General features: G+C 41.6%; 1 protein-coding gene across 3 annotated transcripts in view; it reads right to left on the reverse strand.

Annotated features, from left to right (window-relative positions):
• Positions 1-24,810, reverse strand: part of C12H1orf21 (chromosome 12 C1orf21 homolog) — a 125,106-nt gene that overhangs the window by 34,025 nt on the left and 66,271 nt on the right. For all 3 annotated transcript variants that reach the window (XM_055725107.1, XM_005443321.3, XM_055725108.1), the window contains exon 3: positions 15,027-15,121. In XM_055725107.1, the coding sequence (XP_055581082.1) occupies positions 15,027-15,121 (95 nt within the window). The remainder of the gene's footprint in view (positions 1-15,026; positions 15,122-24,810) is intronic.

The following is a 24,810-nucleotide window of genomic DNA, read 5'->3' on the forward strand; positions in this document are numbered from 1 at the left end:
TCTATTACATTACCTGAGCTCAAGGACAGGCTAACGCAATGCTTTCCCAGGAAAAAACCTTCAAACACGGCAGTCACAGGAACTAGATTTGAATCTCTTCTGTTTTAAAGCACTCATAGAAGTATGATACAAAAAAAATAAATTACATCACTGTTTAGCTATGTGACTTAATCGTAAGAAAAGAGCTTTATAAAGTAAAAAAGTGAACAACATGAAAACTTGGCCAAGTTTTGTAAACCGGTGCAGGGATCCTTCACTGTGAATGCTCTGATATTATGCTGTGAGATTCTGCTAAAATTCACCCCTGGGAAAATAAGGAGCACAGAAGACAGAGGTGGAGAGAAGACGTGTCATCTCATCTAGCCTTCTGTGAATGTATACCATCGACTCACATCAAGCTGCCTATATACCCATTTGACCATTTTTATTTAGATTTTCTAAAAGGTGAACCAATAAAGTTGACATGAGGGTGTGAAAATAGCCAATTCACAATTTTACAGACAATTTTAAGGAAATACAACCAAAGGAGGTATTTTAACATGGGACTGCTGGATCCCCATCTCTATCAAGACTCCACTCAGCTGGCCCTGGAAAAGCCCCCCTCTATGGAGGCAAAAGGAGAAGCATGTAAGGGCACTTAGTTAGGTCACTTATTTTTAAAATGAAGATAGGAAAATAATCTATGGGGTGTTTTATTTAAGTGAGAAATCAAGTACAGCCAGAAGAACAGCTTCCAAAACACAACCAAGCCCACAAGGAATACATGCAAGTCCACTCGAAGAGCCTTTGAATCGGCAGGTAGCACTTGGCCCTTTTATGTGTTTTTCCCATTTAACAGTTAGATTTGTTTAGATAAACTCATAAATATCATTATTTACATAGCAAGATGGAACGGTATATATAGGGATTTTAAGTAGAGGAAAATTCTTTCATGCTAATCATAAAACGAAAGCATGCCAAACTTTAACTAAAGAAACATGTTCTAACACCGAAAAACTTTTATAATTAATCCTTGCCTTAGATCATCTCAGAAAGAGTTATGACTCTAATTAACATCAGTTGAGAAATTGCTCATGTTTCTGAAATCACTGAAACTAGACACTGGGTAAGAGACAATCTGTATCCTTTCTATCCCATGACCAATTTATGGCTAAGCCCTGACTCACCGCATTAAGTCCGAAAATATTTCTCAGCATTAGCGACAGCTCATTGCAGGCACAGGCGAAACAACAGACACCGTCATGGGGGCGGGGGGAAATCCCCTCCAAACTTCACCTCTTTACAGCAGAGGTGAAGACAATGCATTGCTGTAATTTTTTTTTATTTTTTAATTTTTTTTTTGGGGGGGGATCTTTTTTAAAAGAGCATTGGGGCTATTCTTAGAGGAGTTCCATGGTGTGCAGGCTGCAGCTAGCAAAGGCTTGGCTGGCAGCCAGCTCCATCCGGGTTCGTTTCAAGGCTGAGCGATGCCTTTAGCTTGGTAAAAAGATTTCTGCTTGCTTTTATTCAGGAAAAAAAAAAAAAAAAAAAAAAAGAGGATGCAGAAAACTCAATCCACTTCCCGCTAAGAACAAGCTGTACTTCGGAAAGGCATGCTACCATCTCCTTGCATCTGCCATCACCACTTCCACAGCACTGCTGAAGTCCTGTTTCATTGCTGCATGTTTTCCCTGGGAAGGAAATGAGTGTAAACATTGCTGCAGAGACAGCGTTCCCATACGGATGTTAATCCTTGGAAAAGCTGGGCAGGACAGAGTGACTTAGAGAGCCAGGAGATCTCCAGAAGCAACAAATCCCACAAATATACAAGCTGTTAAACTTGTGCATCCAGCCAAGCCTTTGTAAAATAGAAAGCACGTTTTGACCTTGACACTCACTATTACAGACTATGAAGCAGTTTGAAGCCAGCTATTTCAGAGCCCCACCAGCCACCTGAAAGGGCTGAGGATTTCCGATGTTTAGCTCAGGTATACTTGCTCAGGCAATGTGCTCTCCACGTCTAAAAAGAGAGGGCTATCTGGCAAACCCACAGCGTTACACCAGCAGAAGTACAACGTGAGCAGCATCTCTCCAACCCTGAAACCGCCCCCTGGTTCCCACCACACCTGACAGTCAGACCCATCCCTCCTCTCCTCACAGCAGCTTTGCTTCTCCAAATAGCTAAAGGAAAGAAGAAAACCAAGGGAAAAGTGCAGCTTGATGGTGTGCTCTTTCCCACTCCCCCCCAGATTGTCCCCTTGGCACCATGGAGGTCCAACATCCAAACACACTGGGGAAATAGGATGGCAGCACATCATGCTCTGCCGCATACCACGCCTTTACCCTCTCCAGTTTGCCTTTCATCTACTTCCTTGGGGTTTGGTAACTTACTCCCAGGTTGCTTCCCTGGAAATACATAGGTTTTGGAATAAAAGTGCTGGTTTGGATGAAATTTTTGGGAAGAATTGCTCATGTATGAGCCCCTTTTTGCTGTGTTTGCAGGCAAAGCAGCCACTTCTGATTCCCAACTCCTGCCTTCAGGTGCTGCTGTAAGACAAAACTACATTTAAATATATATATACACACACAATTATAATATCATTACCTTATTAAAAAGCATTGGTTTTGTGTTCCCATGCATAGACTATCCAGCAGCTTGTTTATTTTGTTTAAAGCCACCTGTGTTTGATGCTATCCCATGGAAAGATTACATACTAGATAAAGCAGCACGCAGAAGTACACCAGCCAGTGTGGTTTGCACAGATCAAGTGTAAGAGATGAAAGTGGAGCACCGGAGTGCTGTGTTTGAACTCTAATATTGCTTCTTGCTCCTGCAAGAATTTAAAGCCAACAATTTAAAGCCAGAAAAGGATGTTCTTCCCAGTGAGAATGAATATTAAGACTGTTTGGTAAGCTGCGAATTAGCTTAGTTCAGTATTACTTTGCTGTGTAAACTAGTGCTTCACATTAAAATTATTAATGTATACAGGAGATTTTTTTTAAAACATACCTGCATGTAATTCCAAACTGCACTGTCCTCTGTACACACATGGGTGTGAATTATTTTCATCCCCTTCACTTTCACAGGTCTATCACATTTCTAGTTTCTTTTTTTCAGGAGGCTGGGGCATCAGCAACATCTCACGAACACCAGGAATGTCATCAACCAATGTGTGTAGGTTATACAACCCAGCTTTCATCCACCACCAGGAATAAATCCCCCCCAACTTTGTTGTTCACTCACCTCCTCCCTGTGGGTTATCCCACAGCTTCACACCACCCTGGAGGCCTCTGCAGTGGCCACCCCAGCACCAGTAAACCCCTGGGCAAGGTGGACTGGCAGAGGCGGAGGAACACCGTTACCTTCTCAATGGTCCCAAAACGCATGGCAGCCAGAGCGCAAATGGCCAAGCGCCTTTGGAGTTCACGCCAGGTCTTGGGGAGACCTGGATTTGCCAAGCCTGTCACCCTGAGCGTGCAGAAATTAAGGGTAATGAGCTAAAGGAGCCTGTTAATACAGCTAATGCACTTCCCAGCAGCCACCTCCAGTTCTCTTTCACTTCCTCTAGAGAAGACATCATTAAATCGGGATGTCTTCTGCCCACATGTGGCCTCCGCTGCAGCACCATCCAGGCGAGCCTAAGCTGAAAAAATGCCTGGGTAGCCCAGCCCTCTGAGACCCTTCATTTCCTGGGAGGAATTTTAAAAAAATAATTAAAAAAATCCACTTAACGCCTACTGTGGTTTCCAATAATTTTGTGCAAGATATCACCATTTTCTCCATGGCAATTTTTAAATATTTACCAACTTTGTTCACATATTGTGATGAAGCACAATAAAATATCAAGCAAGCAAACACAAGATAACTGCTGCAGCAGTGGAAGATGTTCCTGCTCAATAACGATGCGAGCATACAATTGCCTAACAGGTGGAAAACTTAACAAAAACAACTATTAACAGGAAAAGAACATTTCATGCTCATTCAGTACAATAGACATTGTCTTCTGAAGATCAGTTAAATAATTGGTGCTCTCCTGCTACAACTTTTATTCCTACAAGTGCTCCTTACTCTTGGATCTTCTACTCTACATTGCTTCTAAAAGTATTTTTTTACATTTCTTACTACATAACTGGGGAAATAAAACCACACTAAAAATAATTTAGGTGATGATAAAACTCTCATATGGATTGAATAGTTGAAAAACATGGCACTGTTTATGTAAAAAAGGAGTCTGAATGTGTTTCCAAAAAAATAATGGTGCAAAATGGATTGGGGGCTTCTGGTTTTCTAATCCCATAACAGAGAAGCAATAGGACTTTCAAGAGAAAAGCAGCGAATTCTAAACTGAAAGCGCTCATTTGAAAAGAAAAGCTGGAAAACTCTGTTTTTCAAATAATGCTACTATCAAGTGCTGTTCATGGCAAAAGCTCAGACCTGCCTGTTGAAAGGCTCTGCACCGATACAGCCAGTAAAACCATCAGAATGCAGCAGAGAGACATTGGGACCTGACCCACCTCCTACCACCAACACTGGGTCTGACCACGGCAATCCCCATGGGATTAAATTGGGAGAGATTACATAAAATCACCAGACTGCTCACAGAACACCTGGAAAGAAACACTACGAGTAAGCTCCCACCTACATCAGAAAGGCCACATCAAAGTTGTTCTTAGAGCTGATGAGTGCCCTCAGCTACCGCTGCGCGGATTTAATGCCAAATAAAACGTTGGCTGGTGGGATGCTACCTTTGCTGCACAAAACCTCTGTGTTTTCCTACACATCTGTAACGAGGTGTGCATCTCATTAAGGTAGCCCCATGGGCTACTCGGGGTGCTCCACTGCTTACAGGATGCCTCTCCTCAGCTCGGGCAAGCTGAGAAGTTCTGGGCTGCAGAAAGCCCTCTGACTCTCTTCACACCTCTCCTTGTAATGTTTCTGCTCCCTTTCCCCTTTTCTGCCCCACCTTTCATGTTCTTCCCTTCCTCCTTTACCTCTACAACCTCTTCCCTGGGATGGTCATATTAATTCCTGCTTGCTTCCAGCAACCCCTAATGCAGATTCCTCTTTGGGGCTCTGGACTGCACTCCCCCAGCAGCTCTGCTAGCCACAGAAGTTGCTACCTTTCTTGCCTGTGACTCGAGAAGATGCATTAAATTCCACCTGAGACAGACATCCAACACGGATGTTAAGGTCTGCTTTGCACTAGAGAGCTGTCAAGCGTCATCTGTTCCACTGTGTTTGAGATCAAACCAGCTGTCACCAACCCCAGAAGACAGCAGAAGCAATCTCTTCCCTAAAAACATGAACAAATCCCACTGTTTCGGAACCGTCAGCCCTCACTTTTCAATCTGATCTCTGAATCTATACAAAGCCAGCATAATGCAGTGTGAGCAAGCTGAGCTCCCAGCTACTGGAAACCACTTTAAAGATGTATTTCTCTATAAAAGGCCAGGGGATCAAAGTGCTGGTGTTTGTCAAAGAAACAGAGAGAAGGAAGCATCTGCCACAGGACCCCAGCCCCTGCAGAGCATTACATCCCAAGAACTGGGTGCTGGAGGTTTTTTTTTTTTATGTACAGCAGACATTTGACTGTCTTCAAGTCCACCTCTTTTAACTGGTCTTTCAAGACATTAGTTAGGGAAGTTCACAAAAGAAAACACTTTTCACACTGAAAAAATAGCCACAGCACAAGCAAGTTACAGCAAAACCGCACCAGCTGTAAGAAGGATTCACCTGAAACCAGCACAATGCCCCATCCCTCTAAGAGCACCATCTCAGCTTCAATAAATCAAAATTAACAGATTCACTATTGGTTTGGGGTCTAAATAGGCACATTCCATCTCTCAACACCTCGAAACTTTCTTTTTCAGGTGCAATGTTGTATCCAAACTAAAACTGAGGGTTCATTAAGGCTGCATGGTTAAATAGCCAATGGAATATCTATGGATAAATTTGCTTGTTATCTCCGTGTACTTAAATAGTCCAAAATGAGCACCTCACCAGATACGTAAATTCTGGGCCCTACATTTTCTCCACAACCACCTCAACTGAAGAAGTCCTACGTCTGAAAAGAAAGCTTCAGCAAACCCATATAATATTGTCTGTAATTACATCTGACCAGATGCAAGGCCAAACTTCTACCTCGCCACTATCAAAAGGAGGCAAGAGGACAGGAGACCGCAGCTCACCAGTGGGCAGTGGTACTCCTACCCTGGCACTCTCAGGCTAGCCGTCAGCACAGCTGCTTGGATTTGCCAGTGCTATTCTCTGACAGTGACTATCAATTTTAGGCATTTCAGTGTATTCATTCCTGCCTGTATCCACACTCTGCTCCAAAACAGCAGAATTCATAATTAACGCCTACCAGCCAATCGCTGAAAAGCAAGTACCAAACAGAGGATACAGGGAGCTTCTAAAGCTGACAACTTTCAAAATCTTATTGCCCATTTTTCTTCAAGCTTCAGTCCCTCAAGTTTTCAGATGCTCAAGCTCTTGAAATAATAATAAAAGAATAAAAAATAACTTCTACTCTAAAAAGAAAGGGCAAAAAAGGTTCCTAGTCCTCAGAGTCATGGAATAAACACTTAAACAGAAACTTCCAGAGCTTTATGTATGTTTTTAAATAACAAATTTTATATATAACCTACACATTTTGTTCAGCTGACTCATTTTCAAATGGCTGATATTGGCAGCACTGCAGCACAGGCTGGTTTACCGCAAAGTGCACAATAAGCGGTTACAGGGAGTAGTATGCATTTCTATACCTCCTCCTGGCGAGCAGCATTGAAAGTTACGTGTCCAGAACATACACACAATGCCCATGGCCTTGATAACTTCAAGGATGGTAATGACAGGATTTGAGAAATACCCACAAGCTCGTGATTGCTGGTGGGACAGTATACTCGGGGCTACGGGGAAATGTCACTGTGCCCATGTCTGCCGCTGCCAGAGCTCACTGCAGCAGCATCCGGCTTGGGCTTCAGCTGCTGGCATTTATAAACCCTGGATGATGTGGCCTGGAGAAGTCCTACACATTTCAGCCAACAAGCAGCAATGCCATCACTGCAGACTCCTCTGTTTCAGCAACAGCCCCGTATCCATCCCCCTTCTCAACAGCACCAGCTTTCCCAAAGAGGGGAAAAAAATCCCAGGCAGGAACTCACCCACTGAAATGACACAGACATGGAAAAACCTCAACCTCTATGTAAAACAATTTGCTTCCACAAGAGACGGGAATGTCTCCACAAGTTTTGCAAGAACCCTCTACACCAGACTGTAAGCTGGTCCTGAAAACTTGCTCCTGACAGCTGCCCAAGGCTCTTGGGCATTTGACCTTCGCTACTACTTTTTTTACCCCAGCAAACACCAGCAAGATTGCAATTACATGTTGCTTCTCAACACTGTTATTTTAATATGCTTAGAAAGAAAGATTTTTTTTAATCTACTTTAAAATCACATTCATCAAGAGACTGATAAATTGTATTATTCTACCTCCTAATAGAGCACTATGCAAATTTACTCAATGGAGGGTGAAGACAGAAACAAGGTCTAGTTTGAAGAACTGCACCTGCAGCACAAATACTTTTTATGTTACTTTCTGACTTGTTAAAAGTATTTATTAATAGTACCCACTTATCTTCCAGGTTTTCCAAAATTAAATACCAGAGGAAAAATTAATACTTCTTCCACCAAGACAATTTTTAATGGAATCCAGAAGAAAGAGAGTATCAATACTCAGTGCAATCATTTACTTTGATATCTATATAATATGCAGTGACCTTGTAAGTGGAATGAGCCAAAACTGTCATAAATTCATTATGAGAAACTATTCTTTGAAGAATATCACTGCAAATTTGAAAAGAAATAGGCAATATGGAAATAAGCTAATTGCATGGCATTTAAAATAACTGGCTCTAGTAACAATATCCTTTCCACGCACTTCTAATTCAGCTGCAAATGCATTTCTTCCAAAAAACATTGGAGAGGCTGGTTTATAAAAACTGAAGTGTTGAAATTACTTAGCACTGATAGGGCAACATTCATTTAGGATCTCAGACTTTGGAAAAAAAAATCCAAAGGATGAATTTATAATTTTAATTTCCCCAGGAAAAGGAACCTGGGAGTACATACAGCATAACATGCACCGATCCAGATCCTGTCAATGAAGACTGGAGGAAAATACATGTGATGAACAACTGTACACTCCCAGAGGATTTTCTTAGGCCTTGTCTTATAAAAAGCAAAAAGCAAAATTCATCTTCACTGAGTGGGGCAGCACAACATCATTTGCTTTGCCCGGTCTGTCCCAGCGCTGCTCAGAGTGGCTCTACCTGGAGGAAACGACACCTTTGCCCTTGCAGTTGCCCAGGGCAGGGAGGTTCACGGGCACCCCAGCCTGCCCACCGGCCTGGCCTGCGGGGTGCAGGATGCTGCCTCCTTTATCCTAACACAAACCCTGCCACCTTCACCAGAAAGGAGCTTGATACTATGCTCGTCACCCCTTCATTTGGTTACTTTTAATTTTTCATCCTTGGCTTTCATTTAATTATTCTGTAGCTGCGTTTTGTAGCGGCAGCTTTTGTTCTGTGGTTTATTTCTTGAACTCAAAGAGAGGAGCAGTCCAGATGGGGAGCATCTCTGCGCTGGTCTGCGAGGAGCCTGTGGGACCTGTTTCCACAGACCTCCCTCGGGGCCCCGGGATTTGGCTGATGCAGCATCTAGGCAAAGCGGATGCCTCTCCTTGTGGGAAAACGTGTGGGGGAGTAGCCTGGCTTTGCAGCCCTCAACTTCTCTGTGCTCCTCTCCAGCTCTCAGGATTACAGGAGATGCAGTGGGTGGGCAGTGCAGGAACCCCTGCACATTAGCAAGTCTCTGTGCTCATCTGGCAATGTTCACTTTGTCCTTTTATTATTCTTATGCCCCAGGAACCAAAGAAAAAGGGCATCTCTGGTGCTTTTTTCTGCTCCCAGAATGACCCAAGCTGTATTTTTCAGTGTGTTCTTGTGCTTTTCTCCCCACATGGATTCCAACAGAAGCATTTTGTTGAAGTGAGGCTTTATAACTGAAAACTGAAGGGAAAACAGGGCAGCAAGAGGCAGAGAAGTTAATATAATAGCCTCTCTTTTATATACAGAAAATATTTAAATATCCAGCCTTGACAGTGGGTAATGAAGCAATGTGATGCCATCATCCCAATGCTTGTACGTGGAGCTGACGCCATGGCAGCAGTGGGACAGGGGCCCCTGGATGATGCTGCATACAGCACCGAAAGCAAACAAGGGGTTAACACAGGATTTAACATGCCAAAACTCTTCAGGGTAGACAAAATCCAAGGAAAGCTCTTCTTTCTAGGGGCTTGAGGGCTGCTGGTCTTGGGCCTTTCTGGTTTCTTTATCCTCATAAGCACAGCATGAGCAAGTTTTGTCCTGAAACCGTGCCTTTCAAAATATGCTATCATGGCAAAAACGGCTTAAAATAAATAATTAGGAAACTACAGCCTGAAATCTTAGTATTGTAATATACATTACTATGATACTATTAATTTTTACAATGCTCTTCACCAATGTACTACAACAGTGCTGTGATAAATAGTTATGCTTTTAAAACACTGCAGTTCAAAGGTTAGCTAGCAATAGTAAGTAGCACTGGCTTTAAACACTTTAAAGTACCAGACCAATTGTATTCCCACGCTTAAATTTGCACTTGTGGTACTTCGCATATGTACAAAGGAAAACACCTCAAATACCCTCAATAAATTTAACCCCAGAGAGCAGTGGCTAGGTTATGTCTTTTAGCTAGCTTATTTCCCCATCTTTTCTTTAGCACCTAGATTGGGCAGCTTGGCAATAGAATTAAAAATATATTTTCCTAAATCGATCTGGAATTCAGACATATGCCAAAATTTGTATTGCACATTACAAAATGTTTATGATTGATGTATCTATAATACACACTTTGCATACTGCGTATAATATAAATATTCAAATAGGTATCGTCCCTTTCACATATTACATTTTATATAGTTATTACCGTTGTTTCATCCCTCATTTTCTGCAAGGCTTTTAATTTCATACACTTCATCTATCGGATACTCCTGTCTAATTTTAACATATCACTGCAGGAAACGGTAACTGGTGTTGAATACAGAGTCTTGAAGACTGAGGTTTTGCAATACAAAATACGGAGCTAACTGATAAATGGAGAACAGCAGCTGGGCTGAGAAGCTCAAGACATCGTTAGGAAATAACAGTGCACACAAGGCTGACAAAAATTACATTTGCAGGTAAGTGGAGTGGAAATTTATACTTATTAGGAAAAAAAAAGGCAAAACATTGCTCATGTTATTAAGCGTGGCCAGAGATAGCAAAAGGAGCACAGAGAGGCAATTTTCTTCCAACTCCAGCAGGAATTCATCTCAAGCTCTAACATGCAATTTCAGTATCGAGCTTCAGGACAAAACAGAGGATTATGCCCAATTGTTTTGAGGGTTTGGATAACAAAGGATAAAAATCCCAGTAAGTAGCCTTTTGTGCCAATGCAGAACAGAAAAAGACTTCTATTAGCAAAATTTACAAAAAACATCCAAAAACTGAACTGCAACAAATATTGAGTTAACCACCTAACACAAAAAAATGTAGCTTTAGGGATTTGATATTTTCAGAAGTATCTGTACTATTACAGACCATCTCGGAGGAAAACTGATACAGCTCATCAAGTCTGCCAAAGCAACGCTAAGCTGCACGAATACAACACACCTTCTTCTTTTACCTTTTCTGGCAATAAAATTTTGCAACGGAAAGCCATTAGTGCTGCAAGACTATGGAAATGAGGACAATTAAACTTGTCCTACTATGAATGTTAAATAGGCTGTTAGGATTGTATTCTGTATATTTAACATGATGGTGTGGAGCTAAACAGTGAGCCCTTTCAAACAAAAAATTAATAGATCTTTAGAAATGATAAAACATGTTACTTATTCCAGTCATACCTGCTTGTAGCAGGTATGTTTTAGAATAGATTCGGCCTTTTAAAATATTAACGCTTTCTGATTTTTAGCATTTTAGCTTTCCAGAGTAACAAACCCAGGTATGTGACATATGTGATTAGACACAATTAATTTTTGCTAATATTTAGGGCCAAAAAAACCCATCCAGATCTGCTGAGTGGTAAACTCCAGGTTGGTAAAACTCTCTTTGGTTTGGAGAAGGCATATCATAAAATCCTTAAACAAGCCATAGTCCCTCCAGAAAGATGAAGAAACGCAGGAGAGCTCACCTCTGTCCCAGCAGGGTTTTGCAGAGCCACTGTGGATCCCCCAAGGAGTTGAGATTTAGTTTTAATACCTGGGGAGTCACCACCTCACTTGGCATGTTGGCACCAAGCTGTACGTGGAGACAGCATCGTCTTGGCTGTACCTGGGCAAAGCCAGCCCGCCTGCCCTGCCTGTCATGCCAGCCCAGGAGGCCTGTAAACCATCACAGCTAGCCCTCCGCCTTCTGAACCCACGAATAACATCACAGTTGCTTATTTACCTCTGGGAATAAAAATACATCATGACCTTCTACGCACAATCATATCTCATTTGAAAACTAACACAATTTCCATGTTTTCTTATATATCCGTAACCCTACACTTGTGATTGAAAAACGTATATAGTACAAATGACTCCTTCCTTCCATCTACTAGTTCATTACAGATTTAATTCCAAACATCCCTGTTCTAGCTGAGCAGCTATTGTAAGTGCCAGCATGCAGTTTAAGTCCAGCTCTCCAGCACCTAATCCTGCCACATCCCATTCCCATCTGCAGGCTACAAGGATGTGTGACTGTCAAGCCAGGATTTTCCCTCCCAAGTGCAATGTGTTTGGCTTCATTTTGAGGATGGAGATCCCAGGCAGGATGCTCAGGAAGGTGCCTGGAGGCAGAGCTACCAGGAATGAAGCCAGGACCAGTGAGATCCCAGCAGCAAGTGCAGAACCAGAGAAACAACCTGGGTAAAGAAGTGAATCGGGCTAATGGATACGAAGGAATGGCAGGAAAGCAATAACTGACTTCGAAAGAGTCTAAAACAAACTTGGGTTTTTCACCCTTTCTTATTTTCTGCCCTGGCCCTCCTTGTCAAGAGCCTACATTTTAATTCAAGGAGGCCTTTGATTCTGCCAGAAAATGTCTTCACATAGAGCATCTTCTGTTTCACCTGGCGTACGGCCCTAGCACAGCCATTTCCATCATCACTACATCTTAGCAGTATTTCTGCTTGACAATGTCAGACTCGCTCAAGTTTTGAGCCCTGCTTAAGCCTCAGGTTGAAGCTGAGAAGATGGTGATTCACTGGCAGAGCCTAATTTTTCCCACAGATAGCCACGCTTGTACCAGTCCTTCTCCAGCTCTCTCCTTACAGGGAATAAAAGCCTGGGGCCCTGATCACAGGACCCTGGCATGAAATGACAATTTGCCTGGTGACTGCTATGTCCTCCCATTCTCTTTATCCACTTGTGTGACCTTCTTTCCCCCCTGACTTGGAAATACAGCAGTACCAAAGGCAGAAATGCTACCACATCAAAGAGCCTAAGTTATAAGGGAAGTGGTTTTATTTTCACTTGAGCAGAGATCTTTTTTCTTTTTTTTAAGCGAGACTTCAAAATACCTTAAAAAAGTAACGGTGACGATAATGAGACTGAAAAATTTGATGGCATCTGAATAACATAATTCAAGCATAAGTATCTGAGGATAAGATAACCCACACCGGAGCAGTTCCCATGGAACAGACTATAATGCCATTCAGGTTATACATCTCATCTGGGCCATGTTTCTGAAGGAGATGTGAATTAACAACCCCGTGACAATAAAGAAATGTAGGATTAAGAAACAAGAGAGGAGGGAAAAGGGTCGGTTGATTCTCCCACCGCCTTTTCTTGTTCCCAAAATTTCTGTTGCCTGGAAATGGCTGATGAGAAGACGGGATTATGTAAGCGCTTGCCAACTTTTCACACATTAAGAAAACTAAAGCCTGAGTGATGGGTAGCTTAACCCATCTTCTAAGCAGTGAAGTAAAACATGTCTACTAAGGAGAACTGGAACAGTGAAACCCCTTTAAAAAGCCCAGGAGTGACAAGGACTTGACAATTCCCAGGATTAAAAAGCTGCATACATTACAGACAATGTAATCTCCTTATAGTAAGATGAGGAAAAGGAAAATAAAGCCTTTTTGGTGTGTAAGATGGTTTTTGTTTTGAAGTATATACATCCTGTCTGATTGAAGACTTTCTTGCGTTTGTTGCCTTTTTTTTCCTCCTGACAGACATGACAGAGAGCTATACCAGCCCTCCAACTCCGTATTAAGTTATATTTTCCAACAAACCCATTGCTCCCATCAAACACAACCTGTCAAAAGTAAAAGAATAAGCACTTGCGCTGTAGAAATGCCTCATTCTAAATTTAGTTGGGCTAATACTTAGGTGCTACAAGCAAGCAGGCACCAACGAAAGTGCAAAGTAGCTCTTACCTAGTTTTGAGTACACCTTCAGCAACTGTGTCACCTCAGCAGACCTAAGCTTTCCTGAACTCTTCCTTGTTGTCATTCAAGTGGCATGTTACCTTCTGCAAATACTCTAACTACAGCTGAAGGCTAGTTTAAAATTTAACCTGCAAAGCTTCTTCCATTTTTTAACCAAACAAAGATTAGGATTGTGCTCATTCTTGCTTTTTCTCTATTTATCAACAAAGCACCAGGGTCTCTAAAATAAGCAAAAAGTTATTGCAGTCACACTTCCAATTCAAAACAAACGTGCTTACATTGGCAATAAAGCTGAATACACTGTGGATGCTGCTAGAAAAGGTGATTTTCTCAGCAATGTTTCTGAGGCACTAAACCCCAAAATCCTGCTACAAGCTGAAGTTGCACTGCCCACTGGAGCATCAGCAACGCAAAATTGCAGGTGGCAGATACCTAACCTGGAGACCGAAGCAGAAATCACATTGCCTGGTGCTCAACCACCACTTGAACAATGAGGTTAAGACACCAAAATAAACTCTGCTATTTACTACAGGAATGCACATGTAGTTGTGTAACACAAGTATGTGTGTCTAGAAGAGGGAATATAAAGTATCAGGCTGCCTGGAGCTCACTTACATCTTCAGGAAAAGAAAAAAAAAAAATATCTCAAACAGTGGATTTTTGTACAGCTACCCAATGATGGCAAAAGGCAAACCCTCAGCTGGTGATGATGGTCATGGTTCCACTGAAAGCTGCTGCTGATGTTCCCCCCTTGGTCTTGCTGATGGAGGGGAAATAAAACACAATCCTAGAGGAGGAAGAGCTGCAATGAACAAGTAGAACCAGATGTGAGATTTTGCACCCAACTATTATGATTGTGGGATGTCTTCAAAAATTTAAACTGGGAAAAGCCCCAGTCAGCCAATTACAAAATCTACATTCCTTCAGCTTTAGGAGAGAAGAAACGACTTCTCAGAAATGCCAGAAGTGACTCAACTGTGGTTTTTAAGCCACTTTAACAGCACCCTAGTTACTTCAAGGCACATTAAGTTTACCTGTGATTTCCTTCCCATAAATGGAACTATGGGCCAGCATAGTTTCTTGTGACTGCTGTGTTAAGAATATATTGTGTTTTCTATTCTGAACTGCTTTTCCTGTGAATTTTGAAATATGTAAAACCAGGAAGTGCAGAGTAAATAATATCTACGTAAGTAGGTCATTTTTCTTAATGGCAGTGCACTGCTACTTTACTACCGACTCGTTTGTAATACAGACATATACATATCAAAGTGTGTATATTTGGATCTGCAAAGGAGGTAAGTGAGTATAATCGTGGAAGCACTCACTCCAAGATCAACTAAAGCCTAATTCAGAAAGACAAGCAAGTAGTATTTCACACCTTCTATGCAAGCTTCACAGAGAGTTATGACATTCTGGAGAAAATCCTCTTGCTGCAAGTAAGCTGTAGTTTGAATGTGCTGCATGTTGCATATTTCATTACAAAAGCAGAGCCATGTTATTTCATTAGATAAGTGATAAGTTCAATCCTTACCAAGTTTTCTTGGTTCCTGGCTGCTATTTTCTGATCATCTTCTCCCCCATTTTTCATGTATTTGACCTCTTCCACTGGTTTGATCCTATACTCATCTGAGCACCAAGAAAAAAAAAAAAAAAAAAAGAAAAAAAAATTTGAACCAGTGTACTTCAACAGCTGGGGAAAAAAACCAAACTAAAACCAAAACAGCTGACTAGAAAAGACCCTAATTAAGCAAAGCAACTAAAAATTACATGTATATCATTTCAAAGGCTTAAATGTGACTGATACCAACGAAGTTTTTTCTGACTGAAGCTTCAGTAATAATTTCCAGTTCTGGCTTCCACAAATGGTTCAGTAGCTCTCTGGTCCATGGTATAGCCTCGGCACCATGACCAGGGGATGTTCAGTGCGCACTCTCCCCCAGATCTCTAGTTTCTGTATAATATGTTCAATACAAACAAGTTCTTTGTCTCTGCATCCTCCCTGAATTCTTTTGCCAGTGTGCAAACAAGCAGCGTACAGTAGATACTACAGAGAGGAGTCTGCTCATGGACATTCCTTGCATTGAAAAAACTCCTTTGAAAAGCAATACTAATGGAGGCTATTTAAGTTAAAAGGTGGGAAAAAAAACCCAAGCAAAACAAAAAGGCGAACACCAAAACCCACTGCATTTTTTGGTGGTTTTTTTTATTTTTATTTCCCCCCCTGCACTGTTTTTTTAACTGAGCTAAAGCAAAAGGTACACAACGCACAGTCATATAACAGCTTCTGGAGAAAAGGCTCCATGCTGACCAACCTCCTCTCCCCACTCCCCCTCCACGACCATTTTTCCTGCACATGAATATTACCCAGATAGAAATCCAGCATGAAATAAGTAATCAGAAAAGATTCCTGGTTTGCCCTTTATCAGCTAGGCGTTTCGGCTCTTCAAATAATAAACTCCCAGCTCCAGTGCCAGTACAGAAGTATTATCTAACATACATGTGCTACCCCACAGTGAAGTAAACGGCCACACCTAAAGCTTGAATAAAGGGATTATTTTTTCCTTCAGCAGGACAAGATGGGATTTTGGTAAAAATGATTCTTCTCTCTAGCCTGTGAATCCAATGCTTGCAGTACCAACACTGCGTTTTCTCAGCCACTTTTTCCTCTAGTTATCTTTGTAGCATGTGAATCTATTGGAAAAACATGGAGTTTTGCACCCACGCTCCTCCAGCCAGGATATATAACGCAGAAGAGAAACTTTAAACCCCAAAGTTGAAAATGTTAATACAAAATTTAATGACACAGTACACTGGGAATAAAAGACCAAATCTTGGCAAATTAAAAGAAACCGCACAAACATTATTCTTTTTCTTTGGGTTTTCAAGCAATTTCTCTCACTTGCTAAGGGAAAAACAAAACAAAAATAGTTTTTTCTGTGTTACTGTATTGTTACAAAAAAAAAAATATCTGAATTATTTACAAGGAAGCTTGTTTTCAGTAAACTGTTAACTCGAGTATGTAAGTTAAATAAGCCTAACTTGAAAACCAATCTTTTTTGAAAAAATACAACATGGTTTTGCATGTCTGTATCTATATGCTTTTTTTATTATAGAGTTTAAATAAAACTGTGAATGTATCAAATAGCAGCATCTCAGATGCAGCATCTCAAAACAGATGGAAGAATTTAAGACATTATTAGATCAGCAAATGTGAACAACTCAGAGTTGGTGGGTTTTTTTCGTTTTAAAATGTAATTTAGCTAGTCTGGAGGTGACAATTCATAAAACCAAAAAGGCTGAACACAATAAAGCCTGGGAATTAGAAGTACTTGATTGACTGCAACATCTAACTTACATTTTTCTCAATGCTACAATGATCACTGTTGTGATGAGCAATAAAACCCACATGCAGAAAAAGCATAAAACTCCCACGGCTGCATGTACAGATTTGAATAGGAAAACAGATGAGAAAGAGAAAAATAGCACAAAGGAAGTTTGCACAACCCGCAGCTAGTCCACATGAACTAAATGAGAGAGGCATGTTCAACCCAGCCTTGTAAAAAAACCAAGTAAGGTATGGTGGTCCTGATGTGCAGTGGCAAAAATAACCTCTGAAACGTGTCTTCTGCTTATCCCAAGAGATTAACTGTGATAGAACACCGAGCGCGTGCCCTGGTAGCAGACTATCCTATGTGGACTGCATGTAAGGGATGCTTCCTTGGAAGACATTGTCTCTTATAGCAAGTGGACCAGGGCACTAATAAGCCCCTGATTGATAAACACTATCATCAGATTTATAAATTTATAAATGATTTATAAATGATAAAGGGTTCAATAGGATGGAGGCAAGACAGGAAGGAGGGGGTTTGTTGGAAACAATGCTGTATTTCTTCTCTAACTGATTGTAAGAGAGTGTGGCCAGGCATCGCTGCTCGGATGTCTGAGCTGAGAACCCACCATCATCATCACCATCATGACAGCCCTCTTGTAATTACTGCACCATTACTACTTACAAATCTGTGCTGCTTTTACTGAGTCAACAGACTAGAACAGTTCAGTTGGGAGGGACCTACAACCACCACCTCGTCCAACTGCCTGACCACTGCAAGGCTGACCAACAGCTGAAGCACGTTCTTAAGGGCATTGGCCAAGCGCCTCGTAAACGTTGACAGGCTTGGGGCATCGACCACCGCTCTGGGAAGCCTGCCCCAGTGCCTCCCACTGGCCATAGCCCAGCGCCCCAATCCGTCTAGATCCCCCTGCAAGGCCTCCTGTCCCTCAAGAGTCACCTGCACCCCCCGCCTTTGGTATCGTCAGCAGACTCGTTACGGTGCATTCAACTCCTGCCTCGACGGCTGACAAACATGGAACAGCCTGAGCCGAGAATGGAGCCCCCAGGAAAACTGCTGGTGACCAGTCGCCGGCCAGACGTAGCCCCGTTCACTACGACCCGTTGAGCTCTGCCCTTCAGTCAGCTCTTCACCCAGCACACCACCAACCTGCTCATCCCACAGCTGGGCAGCTGGTCCAGAAGGATGCTGCGAGGGTCAGGATCAAAAGCCTTACTAAAATCCAGAACAACTACATCCCCCGCCTTCCCTTCACCCCCTGGGCTGGTGACCTTATCACGCAAGGGTATCGCACCAGTTACACAGGCCTCTCCTCCTGCGAACCCACGCTGGCTGTGCCTGATGACTGCGTTATTCTAAAGAATAGAATAAATTCTAAAGAATAAATGCCTTTCAACAGTACCCAGTATGATCTTCTCCCTAATTTTTCCAGGTGCTGCAGCTAGACTAACAGGTCTGTAGTTTCCTGGGTCTTTCCTCACATCCTTCTTGTAGATTGGTGTAATATTGGCTAGTCAGCAAGGACCTACCCAGACTCGCAAGACCTTTGGTAGATGATGGAGAGGCGTCCTGCCATAACATCCGTTAGCTCCTTCAGAACGCTGGGATAAATCCCATCAGGCCCCATGGACTTGTGAACGTTCAGCTGATACAGCTGGTCCCTTACACTTTCAGTGTCCACAAATGAAAACTGACTGTTCCTGCAGTTGTGGTCCTCTGACTCAGAGGACCGGGCAGCCCAAGGTCTACCAGGATTACTAAAGACTGAAGCAAACAAAAGCAGTGAATGCCTCCGCTTCTTGTTTGTTGCTATAGGTCAGGTGATTTATCTGATGTTTTCTTTAGCCTTTCTCTTGTTACTAACTTCAGGGGAGATCCCCCTGAATGGTGTAGGATTCATAAAGAGAATAGATGTTAGAGAATCTGTGGACACAGTTGGGCCAGGTGAGGGTAAGGATTACAACGTGACATGGACACAGGACATTTAAGGAACACTTTGAGCTGCCCAGGCATCCTGCTCCCACTCTTTGTGGTTGTGTGAATTTCTAGGCTATGCTTCCTTTCCAGCTTCAAGGAAAGTTCTCAAAAACTTAATTTCAAATTCACGGTGAATATGGGTGCAGTTCCATCAGATGTTGCTTTTACCAGATGCTCCAAGTAGCCCTGAAATGGTGGCAAAGAACTTTTCACAGATTCCTTGTGTAATTTCCACAGATATTTACAACAGTGTTAGTAAATGTGCTTCCCCCCAATACTTTACTTATAATAACTATTCAATTACCTGTGCAGCACAGCGCAGTTGGCATTAATCTTCCCTCCCTCCAACCAACTGCAGAAGTGCAGATGCCTGGACAATTCATGCCTCAGACATGCAGCAGCAAGAAAGTTTCCAAAAATGAACCAGTCATTTTGCATCACGTTTTCAGGACAAGCTGAATACACCGTGTCAACTAACAAGTCTTACTTCTGAGAAATCCACCTTCTCCTTAGAAGAATACAGAGTAAAAAAAAATCAGGGGTAAGAGTAGAAGACACCTGCTTCTGCACGTGTTAGTAGAACTAGTCTTTTAATACAGTGTGTCTTACCAAATTTAGTATTAATGTCATGGCTCCATTATATGGTATGTGCTTGAGCATGAGAAATCTCTACTTTTATCTCAAAAAGCAATGCAAATTTGACACAATCTAATGCTGAGGATCTGCCTTAAAGGCCAAGACACTACCTCTTAGGGATGAAGCACATCAAGGAAGAAGCAGGCTGAGTGGCCAACACTTAGGCTTCAGTGCCTAAATAAATGATTAACAGATAGGAGTACCAAGCAGCTAGCAACTCCACCAAACCCATGTGTTTTGAGCAAGTGGTGCATGTACCAATACCAGACAAAAAGGCAAACACAGTACTGGCCTGTGGAAAGCCAGTGATCAATCTAATTTTGGTTAATGAGAACAGAAAAAAGGACTGAGCCATAAGTAACTGTTACCAGATACACACAGAAATGAAGGGAATGGATCAGCAATGTTAAGTTTGAAGCAGTATTATTACTCATAAGCTCTTGTAATTTCCTATCACAGGCAAAATATTTTGCTTAAAACAGAGAGCACAAATCTAAAGTATTGGCAACATTACAGCTGACTGCAAGTCCTCCAGCTTCCCATGTATGACAAGGCATACCTGGAAACATCCACTTTCTGAACTAGCCAACACATTGAGGAAAAAACCCCACCTCTAACTAATTTCAGTAGCCACTGAACTAAGCTGCTTAAATAGATGTTAACTACCTGAATCACAGCTGACAGTTTATATTTATACCAGCAACCTGCCTGTTGTCTGAGGAGAAACAGTGAATTTTGCTCGTAGGTCTCTCTCTAGCATTTACAGTACTCAGTGACACAAATTTTACCCTTCACATTCATGATGAGCTCCTTTTTTCTTCCCCCAGATCAAGTTAAAACTGTAAAATCTCTTCATTTTTATGGGCCTGTCACAGGTCTTTTTAAGTACAGACTTGACACGCAGAACAATTCCTGAAAGCAATGGGACCACTCAATATTCAGCACATTCCCAGCCGAGGCTGCTGACTACAATAAGTGGTCAACCAAAAGGGCAACCAAAGGGTGCAAAGGAGAAGGTGGTAGTGAGCAGCTTAGCTAGGGAGGACACTGCTAGCTGGAGTAGCAGAGAAGAAATGAGTCTGATGTGTAACACCTTATTCACAGATAAGACCACATTAATTATTTCAAATATACTAAATGCAGAAATTAAATTCAAATAACTATTTGCAGAAGAAAGGTCTTCTATATTAGATTATTATCAGAAGGACACAACTATATATATGTATACTTTTTTGACTAGGTGAAGATAACATTTGTCTTCTATAGATATGATATATATAAGATATGGTGTGCAGAAATCACAAATTCCGAGCTATTTATGAGATTGTTCTTGCCCTGAAGTTACTGTCACAGTGAAAGTGCTCCAAAAGCAAAAGAATGGATGTTTAAGCAATAGATGGACCTTGAAGTACGTCATGGGGTGTACGGTCTTTAATGGCTTTAAGTGAATATGAAAATTAGAGTAAAGGTATGTGGGAGGAATGGGCCTTTGATGCCTTCCCTAAAGGTAACACCTTTAGGTATTTGCATAAAACTGCTAACCAGGTTTTGCTTGATAAGATAAAGAGTGCACTTGGAATTGAAGAATTAAAGGATGCTAAATTCACCTTTTGATTTTTACCTTCTGATTTCTACTATTATTTTGAGATATTTTGGTCTGAGTGATCAGAAATGAACCCAGAGAAATCCTGGAATGTTGACTGAGATCAAGCAGGACCTAATTAGAGTCTGTCAGTCAAAAAGACCATTAAAACTGTAAGAAGTTCAGGGTAAAGGAAATTATACAAAGTTCTATGCATATTTGCCGTGCTCTATCTTGCTAAACAGTAATATCTTTTTCCAAAATACAGTTTCACACCAAAACCAAAAGTGAACCATCTTTATGCACCTTTCCTGTACAAAACTAAAAAGCGAGTAGTGAATATGGTAAAAATCTTAGGACACTATCACTCAGTGTGGTATATCATATATAAAGAGAAATATATCTTTATGCTCCTTTCATGTGTAAAAGTAAAAGATCAAGTACTGTCTTCCATTGTGTGGTATATCATATAAAAACAAGTTTTTCAACAACTCAAATGGGAAAGGAATGGGTTTGCAAGACTAGCACAGCAAACACCAAACTGAAGAAAAGCAGCCCAACTGAATCAAAAGAAAAACAACATAAATGAACCACAAATAAAAGACAGAAATATTGTCAAGCATAACACCCACCACAAAATCCATCACAGGATATAAACCAGAAAGCAGTAATGCCTCTAGCCTGAAACTCTTTGGAAGGGCAAGGGAAGAAGAAATTTAAGTTGAATATGCTGCAAAAATTCTCAGTAGGCAAGTCTTATGAATGAAGATCCCCATCTGGAAGCAGATAATTCTACTCAAACGTGTCATCCAGTTGCCATGGCAATGTGACAAAGAAAAACAGCACTCATTAATAATGATTTCAGTGATAAATGAACATATCAACTTATAATATTGAAACAATTACTAGAGGGGAGGAAAAAAGAAAACTGTGGTTGTTCCTATGAGAAAAATCTCTTCAGCACTTCCAGACATCAATGTAGAGTGCCATTACCACAGCAACATCAGTAATGACACTATTTCTGGCTCAGTTAAAAAAGAACACCATCAGAAAGAAGCATAACTCCATCAAATATATCTGGACTCACCGTGACTTTTGCAGAAATCTTTTGTTAGACATCAACTCTTCAAAAAAAATAAGATAAGTAAAATGCTGATTTACACTGCATTCTCATTTCAGACATCTAAGGACAAACATATATGGCTCTGCTGTCATGAACAGGGAGGATGGGTGAGCCTCTATTTTTACTGACGTATCATGTACTAAACAGGAGATAATGGTGCTTGAGTCATACCACTGAGAAGAAAGTTTCTAACCACACCTTCATTTTCCTGTACATTTCTTTTTTTTTAGTATCTGTTGCCTTTCTGTTGAATGACATACCAAGATTTCTCCTTCCTCCATAATCAAAAAAATGTCTCTTCTGTAAAATATGAACTTTTTGTCTAACAGATTTCTCTGTACCATACTTATTTCTGCCAGGTGCAGAAAATACTCCTACCGTTGTGATCATGAGGAATGCCACAGATCAGAGTCACGTGCTTTCCTCTCTCAAAGACTTAAAAGCTATATTTAGATAAAGGACTGAATTGCTCTTTCTAAAAATATTTTTTAAGGACCATAAGAGATTTTGATGCGATTTAACTGAAACATGTAACAGCAGGTGAGACACTTAGATGCTAAACACAAAGCTTGCCTAACATCATCTACAATGCCACCGTGAAGGAGGAATACTCTTGAGCTCCACAGCTGCACGGGGGTATGACATGAACAGCGGTGGGCTTGACTCTAGCAAGAGCCAGGAAAAATCATTAACCACAAGGACAGTCAAGGAGCAGAATTAGATTGTTTATGTAGCTGCAGTTTCCATCATCAGAATTGCTGGTATCAAGCCCCACAGGTTAAAGTCCATCCCATTTTGGAGCACAGGAGGGATGATATGGGCTACTCTGATCATTCCAGCCCTGTTGCTGTATGCAGGACTCAACTGCCTGGATACCAGGAGAAGCTATGTCAAAGATTAAAAACAACAAAAAAAGTCAACAGTTAGAGGAAGAAGTTGCAAAAAATCTTGTAAACAAATATTTCTCGAACTACATACTAGGTAATGGAGGATATCTAAGTTACCTTCTCAGCTCCAGCTTCAAGCACTCCAAGAAAGCAGCATCTGCATGGTTCTTCTGATTCAACATGACTGTTTCTGACTTAACTGCTGAGATTTGCAGCTGCAGGGGTGGATTTCTGATCCACCTGGATGTGGGTTGAGAGTGACATTTCACTGGAGATCAACCAGCATTGGGTGAGCCACCAGTTGTCTTCCTCTGTCATCAACCCTCAAACTCTCAGGCGATTCTAGATCCTAGCGATCATGTTGGTTTTACTAACACGAACTAAATAGCAACAACAGCTTAGGAAATAAATCAACTCATTTTTCTGCAAGGACTATCTGATGATGCTCATTCAGATTTCCCAAATGAAGTTACCTTACCTTAATCCAATCTAAAATCCAGCCACTGCTGGAAGCTGAGGCAGTGAACACCACCAGATATTAAACAGAGAACAGGTACACGAACACCACACCAATTCTGCCAACAAAATACACAGCATCTGACAGAAAAGCTGTAAAAATCTGAATGTATGACGCAGATCGCAGCACATCTGGAACGACCACCCTCAAATATTTTTTCTTCTTCCTACACAATGCTAACATGTGCCCAAGGAAGGCTAACTACTGTTTCTGCACAAGGCAGACGTGACTGCTAGGGCTGAGGTTTTTTGGAGGAAAAAAGCAGACTGAGACATTCAGTACAACAAAAAACAGCCCTGCATGGAAGGCTTCTGCAGTATTGGAAGGACACTTGCCTAAAGCTAGGCAAGGCAGGGGTGGCTATTTTCTAAGCTATCAAGCAGTTCCTATTACAGCTCCATGTCACATCCAGCACTCTATGAAACATTAACTCCCTCAAGGATGATGCCTACTTGAAAAACTTCAGCAAATTCTCTTCCACTTTACCAGACTACCCCTTCCAGGCCCAAATCATGACAGCTTTCAACAGCATTCCCCAGAGGCTGACAGGTTTGACAGGAGCACAGCTCCATTAAATTCAATGGACATCATTTTGATCTTTGTTGCTGCAGAAGCACAAAACCTCATATTGCCAGGTCAACCCATCCTTCATTAATGCTGCTGGAAGTTTCCAGTGCTGTAAAGCTCTTGATCCTTCGGGTATCTCTGTCCTCTCCTGTGAAAGGCCCAGTCCAACTTCTGCCCGAGGGAGGAGGCACCATTCCAACACCTGTGATGCTGCTGCCCGAGTGCCTCAGTTTCTCCAGTTTTCTGATTTCTTTTCCCCTGATCTAATAAAGTGGCGGATGATGACGAGGCCATAACTTAGCTCCCTTGCTTCTATAGGTTTAATTTTTGAATTTAGTATGCAACTTGTAGAGGCACACTGCAGTACACGGGAGATGTGCAGCTGAATCAAGGAGATCATTACTTGGTTCCTTCTTGGCCAAAACATTCCCAAGGCTACTCTACATTTGGACCATCACACAGTTTAAGTACTGTGAAAACTATAGTCGTATGTATAATTTTCTAGCACATTATGCATAAAGGGTCACGTGAACAGAACCTGCACCAGGGGCACAGGCCCACTACAGTGTATCTGTAGGTCTACCTTAGTGGTGGGTAGGTCAGAGAAGTACCTTGGCAGGGGGAAAAAAAAAAAAAAAATATATATATATATACACACACATATATACTGGTGTGC

The sequence above is a fragment of the Falco cherrug genome, chromosome 12 (genome assembly GCF_023634085.1).
Source record: "Falco cherrug isolate bFalChe1 chromosome 12, bFalChe1.pri, whole genome shotgun sequence".
Classification (NCBI taxonomy): domain Eukaryota; kingdom Metazoa; phylum Chordata; class Aves; order Falconiformes; family Falconidae; genus Falco; species Falco cherrug.